The sequence below is a fragment of the Caloenas nicobarica genome, chromosome 3 (genome assembly GCF_036013445.1).
Source record: "Caloenas nicobarica isolate bCalNic1 chromosome 3, bCalNic1.hap1, whole genome shotgun sequence".
In the NCBI taxonomy this organism is placed as follows: Eukaryota; Metazoa; Chordata; class Aves; order Columbiformes; family Columbidae; genus Caloenas; species Caloenas nicobarica.
Window position 1 is genome coordinate 74,940,579 of NC_088247.1, and position 10,083 is coordinate 74,950,661.

The 10,083-nt window shown below is 37.5% G+C and overlaps 1 protein-coding gene across 1 annotated transcript; it reads left to right on the top strand.

Moving 5' to 3' along the window:
- The first annotated feature begins 7,799 nt into the window (after positions 1-7,799).
- On the top strand, positions 7,800-9,837 carry CCR6 (C-C motif chemokine receptor 6). The gene is made up of 2 exons (XM_065632766.1): positions 7,800-7,808; positions 8,755-9,837. The coding sequence occupies exons 1-2, from the start codon at positions 7,800-7,802 to the stop codon at positions 9,835-9,837; spliced, it is 1,092 nt and encodes a 363-aa protein (XP_065488838.1).
- The last annotated feature ends 246 nt before the right edge of the window (positions 9,838-10,083 follow it).

A 10,083-nucleotide genomic window follows, 5' to 3' on the forward strand; every position in this document is an offset into this window, starting at 1 on the left:
GAGCTTTCACCATTTTCACATGACTAGCAAATTGTTTCCCATAATTTTTTTTTTTAATCACGCTTCATTTTCATTTTAAACAGAAGGTACATTGGTGGAAGAAAACTAGTGGATTGCGAGGTCTTACAAATGCAATAATGAGTCTTGGGCTAGGGGCTAAACACTGGTTATGCAGTCCCTCTCCTTCCCAACTGCTCTGTTTAATAACTTCAGTCATTTAATCTCCTGAGCCTTATTTGCCCTCAAGGCAAAAACCCTGTAGACGGCTTTGGGAGGGCTCTGTCTTCTCTAATTGGTTTGACAGAGGGGATCAAGTAATTAAAACATTGATGGGCACCAGTCAATGCAGGATGTATGTCAGTGCTGGGATGAAGTTATTTCAGTCCCTGACACCTCACAATGTGTGCAGAGGGCTGTGTCTGACATGACGGGGTAGATGGAATCAGGTGGGAGTGAGGCTGAAAATACGAACAAAAAAGATCAAAGGGGAAGCGAGTAAGTGGTGCTATAAATGTAATGCTGGAGAGAGGTTATGAAGACAACAAGAGGTGGAGATAAGAGAAATCTATAAAACCTGATCAAAGAAAGTGGAAGAAAGAGGCAGAACAGAAAACTAAATACAGAAACACCAAAACCAGAAAAAGCATGTTTGAAAGGGAGTGAAAAGCCAGATGCAAACAAAATAAGGAAAGTTTGAAAGAATTAACGAGAAAAAATATATTGACAATATAGGATGGTAATGATAAAAAATTAAATAGGTAATACAAACAATCTGAATGTAAATATATATAGTTTATATTTTGCAGCCCAAAAGAATGATGGAAAGAGCAGAATCTCAGTGGATGGCTGGATTTTTGAATAAGATTAGACTAATCTAGGTTTAACTGAATGAACATTAAAGCAGGATGGAACAGCATGGAGTGTATGTGCTGCCTCTCTTTTAGAATTAAAAAAAAAAACCAAACCAAAACCAACCCAAACAATAACCTGAGTCATTCCAGAAGAAACTTGTGGATTCTGGAATAACTCACATGGTGGTTTTGTTTTCCTTATCTTTCATTATTTTCTTTCCTTAATTAGTGGTGCAGAAAACTAACATGTGGTGAAATTTGAGAAACCACAATAACCATATTAGCTAAATGAGAGTAGATTCCTTTCAGGGCTATAACATATGAACGAAAACTAACTACATGTGGGGGCTTAATTTGCATAATATGCAGATTTTCGAGTAGTTGTCTTAAAAAGAAAAAACCCTTTCCACTTGCCACAGCGTGAAGGTGAAGCAGAAAGTGTCTGCAAGGAAGGCTGCCTGTGCTTTGTAACTAGGTCAGAAGAAAATGTACTGAGAAGGTAAGTTAGACTAATTACCTTGTGTTAACTTCGGCATTTACCACCACGGTGAATTCTTCACCCTCTGAAAGACTATTATTCATGCTGAATATTGCATATGTTGCAGACTAAAAGCATGAGATACAGTTAAATTAGAGAACACCTGAATACGGAACAAGATGAGCAATAGTTTTTGTAATGGATAAGCTAAAATTCTGATTTATCTTTTAATTAACCGTTAAAAATCCGATTTATCTGTTACTGACTCTCATTCCATGAAATAGTATTGATGATATTCTGCTGTTTCACAGGCTAATCTGTTAAAATTCCAAAAGTAAGTTGTTATCTGAACGAGATGTTGGAATCTGTTACTAGCAGCAGAAGTGCTTGTTTGAATAAAGACTACAATCATCATGGACTTGGTTGGTGATTTGAAGTCACATCCATTTTTTTAATATAGAGGGAATTTCTACTTCTATTGCTCATTATTCGCTGCTTACATGACTGCCATGGATTAGGTTTGTCTTTGCGTAATGAAGTTTGCTTTGCAAGAAGCAGATCCATCTCTTCAGTCCCAGGGTTACGGTAAAAAAAGTATTTGAAAGATCCACAGTGAAATGGGCCACAACGAAATACCGGCAAATTCTTTTACTGACATAGAATGTGCTCCTACTCTGATTCTGCTGGTTTTAACAGGATTTGAGCCCATGTTTCAAAATTTCAGACACCGTGAGCAGGAATCAGTGGTTTGCTTCAGACAGCATTTAGACAGAAAGTGAGTTCTCTGTAAACAGGATCTCGACTGTCATATATAGCTGTGTTTTACAAAAAGTATATGTGTCTCAACTTATCAAGAATAAATGTACTGGTCCTTGCAGCACTTGAGGGACAGGAGATTTTAAAATGAAGCTTATATTTTTTTTCCAGAAAGTCCAGAAAACACCTTATGAGTCTCATCTGAAGCCCAAGTCAACTAGATTATTTCCATTACTACATTTTGACATGCAAATAACAGCAAGCTAGCGAAACAGTACAAAAATGTAGTTGAAAAAATTAAAAGTACCTCTTAGCAAAGGTTAAAAGAGTGGCCTGAAAACTTGTGAAGTTTTAATGATGGAAATTGTTATGAATTATGCAATAAATAATATAGTGAAAAGTACTTCACTGTTGTGATTCAGGATGTCCCGAAAGATTCACAAAATCTGGGCACCTTGCCAATCATCTTAATGTAGAATGCCAAAATAGAGTGCAGTTGTTTAGCACCCTCGACCACATCATTGCTGCTGCACCCTCCCCGCTCACAGCCCTGCTGCTGTGCTGTCCTCTCACATTGACCAACAGCTCAGCTCTCCTCACTCATCTTCACAGGCCAATCAAAACAAAGGTTTCCTTCAGCAGCTGCTGCAAATCACTACATCTGGACTGCTTCAGACAGTTAAGATACACGGTTGAGTGTGGTGACTGCTAAGAATACAAGAACTGTCCCACAGACCAAAGGTCCATTCAGTGCCATGTCCTACTTCTGAGGATGGCCAGATGCAGAGACCTGTGGAGAAAAACATCTGTCTCATAAATTGTCCTTTGGTATTCTTGCAGCTAGCAGGAGTCTGTCTTCTGGCCATTGCTGCACCCTGGCTCCCTAACTGCAGCTATTAGTTTGATCTACCAATAGAAATTTAAAACAGAGATAATCTTAGTTGTCTGCTAAAATTATTTCTCCTGGTCTTCTATCTTTACCTGTTCTCTGCACTGAAACTCACACATCTTCTTTCCTCCATTTAACTGGACTTTACCAAACCATATTTCAAATGGTCAACTATTTTATGGATTTAATAATAACTTTCCCCAGATCTGTGATGACAGGAAACAGTTTAGTCCAAACAGCAATATAGAGGCCAAATTAATCTTATAGTGAGCCCATTGAAGTTATTGGAGTCAGAATCCCAAGAGATTTCACACTTCTTTTACTTGTTGTGCCTCAAACAGTGAAGATTGCTTTTCAGCAGTAAGAATCAAAAGATGCATGCACTGTGTCCACATATGCACATGTATATAGGAAAAAACTACTCACATTTCAGGGGTTTTAGGTATCTCTGTGTTGTTCTATGCAAATATGTTGGGATTTTGCCATAGCTGAAGTCAAGGTCTTGGATCCTATGAAAATCGGGCATTGAGAAAATGCAAAGTGCCTGCTTACATGATTGCGAATCATTATGACATGATACTTTAAATCTACCAAGTCACATTTTGACATTATGCAGCATTTTTGTTCCATTCACTGGGTATGGCTAGTGGAAAGCAGCACCACGCTTACACTGCTAGGGAGCCACTGCTACTATGATGTGCTCAGTTTTGAAAAGAAGATGAGTGTGACATCCATCATCCTGCATTTCTTTAGGTTCAGTGTTGTATTAATTTAATCATATCTTTCAAGGCTGCCTGTATTAATACCATCTGCTGTCTCTAATGAGATCATGAGCTGCAACTGAAAGTTCATACACACAATTTCTAAAATAAAACAAGTTTGAAAGGTTTTTTTACTAGTTTTGGCTTTTCCTGCTAATGCAAATATCTAAGGTCTGGAAAAGAAACATTTATAGGTTTTAAAATTCAGGAATCATAACATGAAATATTTTCATGTCTAGCTGCAACTAACTTCAACAAGAGATCTGAACAAACAGGCAAATACAATTGCATTTTCCTTCTTTACCTGGGCATTTGCATATTTTGTGTTAGCAGTTCGGGCAAAACATTTGGATAATGTGCACCATGACATATACAAGATTATTACTTTTTCTTCAAGAAGCAGCTATTATTCAATTCAGCAATTAACACTCGTCTCAGTTTTGCAGTTCTACTGTAAGTGATCTTGTTGATTGAAATTATTAATGATTAAACTGCTCATCTGCATGACATTAAGTGCACTCTTTGCAAAAACAGGCCATCACTCAAGATGTGTTCTGACCACCGTGACAATTAACACCCTGCTTTTTATGAGTCAAATGTTAACCTGATTATTTCAAAAATAATATCAGTAGGTAGCTTAATTAGTAAATGGCTTCCCTCCAGCTTGCATATTTCCAGCACAGATAAGGTTAAATATTTTCCTTTACGTAAAAAAGTGGGTTATTGTTAATGCTTGTCAGGAGGAAGTGGTGATTATTTCAATTTAACTCTGTACTTTTAACTAATGCTGTTATTTCTTGTTTTTTGAATTGAAGTGTACTCCTGTTGAGACTGACGGTACATGTGCTCGAGGCAGACACAAAAGAATGTGACAGAATCACGCATTTTCTTTCACCTGATCTTCAGACAATTTTCAAATCTGGTAAGTACTAAAATAAAATACATAATCTATTATGTGTGTATGTGTGATGAATATATTAAACTGAACATGTCAGTAGGAGTGTACTTACAATGGCCAGCAAAGCTTAAAAAGTCCTTGATTCCCTCCAAGTACTGAGAATTTCTTTCCTTATAGAAATCTGTCTTTTTCCTGAGGTCTTTCTTTATCTGTTATCTTTTGCTTCTATAATTCAAAAACGTATCTGTATTTAAGATTGCAGTTTAGTCTTACTTTTGAGTATACATATATTGCTTTCATAGTGAAAAGAAATATGGTAGAGTGGATAAAGTGGAAAAACAGTAAGCTAAAAAATGCAAGGCTTATATATTTAATATTCAGAACATAATTTTGTGTGCACATGCATAGACATGTGCCCATATGTAGTATATAAACAATTTTAGAACACACACCCACCCTAGTAGATATGGACTTTTTTATAATTACCTAATACATTAATGTTAAGTAAAGCCATAAATATGCAGATTATAAATTATAAAGGTGCCTATTGAAAGACTGTTAGAAAGATTTAAATTGAAAAGAAAATTGTGTTTATAGGATTTCTGATTCAACTTCCTTTGCAACCAGTATGCCTTTTAACAACTTCATTGAATGCTGTTTCAAATTCAGAGAAGGAAATCAGCTCAAGAGATTTAAACCAGGTCCTAAATCTGATCTCCAGAATTCTGGTTTCAGTTTGAGTCCTTCTCTACTTTCATACCAACCATCCTCAAGACGCTTTTGCTGGACAGTGGAAGTCCTTTTGTGAATAAATGTGCGAGTGGTGGTGCCTTTGTGGATTCTTGTAGCACCAGGACAGCTCTCCCACGGTGAGTAGTTGTTCCCTAGGGGCTTTCTGCTGAGCTCTAATGGGGACTAGAGAACCCTTCTTCAGTGCTATTCCAAAGACATCTCCTTTCTTAGCCCTCCTCGCAGGCTGTAGGAAATACCCGTGCTCCCTTTCTTCTAAATGCCTTCACCCTGTCTTCTTCCTTCTACATGTTATACTAATGTTTGACAGTTGTTTTGGCTAAGAGGAATGAAGACTGACTGTTATGTAGAGAATATATACTGTCAGGCTCTCTTTGTTTATTATAACCATGTATGTCCTAGAAAGATATGAATGACAAATGCCTAGAAAGTAATTTTTCTTGCAGCAGTAAAATAACAGTTTCTAAAATAATAACCTAGACAAGTACCCCTTTAATGCTGTTACCAAGCAAGAGCATGAGTGTCCGGCTGAAGGGCATCAGAGGAGAGTAAAGTGGCAGATTGAGACTACAGTTGCTCAAAGATGGGCTAGGGACCACAGCCCCAGATGATCTGTACAGCTTACCTGCTTGCCTTATATATCTTTTCACTTCTGAGACACACTTTAAGTTGTTTAAAGCTTGCTTCAGAAAGTGTTCAAACACTTTCAGGCTGTCATATTCTTGCAGCTTCTAGAAATCATCTTTGAAAGCCAGCAGAGGAAGCTGGAGAGGTGGTTGAAGATTTATTTAAAGAGCAGGAAAGCCAGAGAAGCTGTGATGCTTACACAACATCATGCAGTATGGGTCTATACCCATCTGCAGCCCTCTGGTGTGAGCCAGCCTCCTCACATGAGTCACAGCAAGTCTCATCCTCATTACACTTTTGGAGAACATTCAGTCCTCTCCCTCCACCAACTTCCCAGACATATCTGGACTGTGTCTGCCCCACTTTTACAGATTATCTGTTTCTGTCAAAATTCAGGTAATTCCCAAACAGGAAGGATTTGTTCATCTAGACTTAAAGCTGACCCATGTGCACTTCCTAGTTAACAGCACAACCAACAAAAAGCAGAGAAACTCTAGATGAAAATGCCATCCACAGCCTTAGCAAATATGGGATTTCATGTTGTCCAGTCCCTGCAGTTCCTGCTTTGCTGGTATGTGCTGTTCTCCCAGAGCAGGTAATGGAAAGGAGGACTGAACTCAAGCAAAAAAATGCTGAGGAACTAAATCTCCTGCTCATGAGTTCCTGCGTGAGGTTAAATGAGTAATTTAAGCCCAGCTTTGCTCATGTGGCCACCAATGGCATGTTCCTTATTTTATCCATTTATCTGTGACTTTAGACTCTGGTCTGATTTGCAGGAGTCTGAGCCTTGCTGCAACCAGTGTCAATGGATTTAATCCTTTACATAACTGAAGTCCTTCATAATGCTAAACACTCTTAAAAGTGATGTTAGGGGAACAGATATCTCAAACTGAACATCTCGAGTGAATACTTACTGTAATGACTCAGTACTCAGGTTCCTTCCCTGTAAAATAAAGGAAATCATGCCTCCTCACCACACAGTGTTGTACAAATTAATTAATTACTATTTGTAAAATACTTAAGTATTACAGTGATAAAGAAAATAAATTATTTTAATAGAGTGCAGTCTATAACATGAAGATCTGTGCACTGAACAAAACCAAAACAACACTAGTGCCCAGTCTGTTCATACATTATGTACTTTCCTTTGCACTATAAGAAGCAATTATCCTGGAACTCTTACTTTACCTCACTAGTGTAATAAAAAAGGGCAAGTAATGTGATATTAAGAGTGCTGAGACACACTGATAAAATGCCACAGTAAAAAAAAAAATGTTAAAGTGCCATATTACTTTTATGGAGTATACTAAAGTAGTGCTGTTTACTTGTCTGTACTTCCCTCAGTACACTGATTGTCATTTCAGAATTTCTGAAAGTAAAATTTAATTTAATTTATTGTGGTGTAAAGTCAATGTGAAGTAAGAGTCATTTATTCTCATATATTACCAGCCCTATGAATAAACATTCCATATGTAAGACTATACTCTTAATGATACTGATACAAACCATCCACTTCCCACAACTGCACATTGTGCTGCAAAGATGTCTGATTTGTTGAGATGCTCCTGTGTATTGTTGATATACCTGAAGTGATGCCATTTTTCTTTGAATGATTTGATTTTCTTTGATTGCTTCATTTACAATTATGGTTTTTTACTTGTTGACGTTTCTTGTGCTGTACCCCTATCCAATCTACTTTATTTTCTTGTCAGAAATCCTTGAGAAAGCATTTTGAAGTTGTCCTCAAGTTTTCTCCTCAATTTTTCTTCCTCAGAAGTGTACTGCCAAAATGAATTTTGTAAGTACCTAACTGGTAAACTATATTAATACATCAATAAAGCAATGAATCTGGAAGTCCCAGCTCTTTCAGGCTGCTGGTCCAAGTGCCCTAATCTCAGGAGTGATTAGCTGAAGACTTGTTCTGACAGCAGAGTTTACTGTCAAAGCACAGTGTTTATTGGTTTTGCACTCTCCTAATGTAGCTCCAGGTTTGGTGCCCATGGTGCGGGTAACTGTGCCTCAGGATGGCCATCCTGGATCGCCTGTCTGGCTGAGCGGAGAGAAGAAATCATTTTGGGGCTTGATTGAGCCAAGTTGTGTTGGTATGAAAAGTATAACATACTATTAAGGCCTGTTCCCCTCCCTTGATGGTAAACCAAGCTTAGACCTCTACTTCAAATTCAGACTTTTACACTGTGAGTGTTATCTGACAGCAGACTAATCCTTTCTGCATAATGGAAACCTTTGGGCCATCCAAAAATATTATCTCCATGTTCATATTTTAATTAAGATTTTATGAAATTCTCTAGTTAGTTATAGAATCATAGAATTGTTTAGGTTGGAAAAGAACTTAAAGATCATCAAGTCCAGCTGTTAATCTAGCACTGTCAAGTTGTTTCAAGTCTCCTTTACAGGGTTAAATACACTTGTAATTGGGGTGTGTGGTTGGTGGAAACAGTGCAAAACATGTAGTGTTGGAAGAGACAACTGTGTACTATTTTGAGATGAGTTTGATATAGACTTGAAGGTGAGGCATGGGAAGAACTGGACAGAACTATTACAGTTATCAAAAGGGAAATGTCACTTCTATTTCAAATCAGCAAGCCATATGATACTTCTATACTATTTTTTAAAATTTTCCAGTGTACCTTGTATTTGTATGACTTTGTTATCTATCATCTTCCTACTATATAGAAATTAGAGATTAATGCCTATGTGTTAACTGGTGATCTTCTTTTTTACAGACAGAACCTCGTACCGCAGACTATCCATATTATTCAGACTACGCTTCTTTAATCACACCACCTTGTTCTAAGCTGGAAGTCAGGAACTTCACAAAATCATTTCTGCCAGTTGTGTATTCATTGATTTGTGTCATCGGCCTAGTTGGTAACATCTTTGTAGTGATGACCTTTGCTTTATATGAAAGAACCAAGTCCATGACGGATGTGTACCTCTTCAACATGGCCATAGCAGACATACTATTTGTTCTCACTCTCCCGCTGTGGGCAGTGAATTATGCTGCTGAAAAATGGATTTTTGGTGATTTTATTTGCAAAATAACCAGAGGTATCTATGCAATCAACTTCAGCTGTGGCATGCTGCTTTTGGCCTTTATCAGCGTGGACCGGTACATTGCTATAGTACAGGCAACAAAATCATTTAAACTCAGAGCAAGAACACTCGCATATAGCAAACTCATTTGTTTGGCCGTGTGGGTATCATCAATTTTAATCTCTAGTTCCTCTTTTCTATACAGTGAAAGTTACACCCTCACCAATGAAACCAAAGAGATTTGTGATCACAGATTTGACAGAATGTCTGAAAGCACAATGCTGAAATCATTGCTGCTGTGCCTACAAGTGGGATTCGGATTTTTTATACCTTTCTTATTCATGATTTTTTGCTATACATTCATTATCAAATCCTTACAACAAGCTCAGAATTCCAAAAGAAACAAAGCAATACGTGTGATCATATTAATTGTAGCTGTTTTCTTAGTTTGCCAGGTACCTTACAACATTGTTCTTCTTGTGACAGCGATAAATATGGGCAAGGTAGGCAGATCTTGTGACAATGAAAAGATAATGGCCTATGCAAAATACATCACTGAAGCCATAGCATTTTTACACTGTTGTGTGAACCCTGTGCTCTATGCTTTCATTGGAGTGAAGTTCAGAAGTTATTTTGTGAAGATAATGAAGGACCTATGGTGCATGAGATACAAGAAATACAATAAACGTAGTTCAAGGACAAACTCTGAGATCTATCATTCAAGACAGACTAGTGAAATTCTGACTGACAATGCATCTTCTTTTACTATATAATACAATTTGAACATCATTATTACCAAAGGACTCTTCTCACCGAGCAACCCAAACCAGTGTCACTGTGCCTGTGACAGCAAGTCATTTGGGCTTCTCTGCACCTCTAAGGGAGCTCCCACAATCTATAACTCCTTTAAGAAAAAGAATTCAGATAAAAGAATAACACTGTCCTGTGGAAAACTGAAATCTTATTCACCTCAACATTCATGCTCTTCTGAAGTACACTCTCTTATAATTATCAGAAAA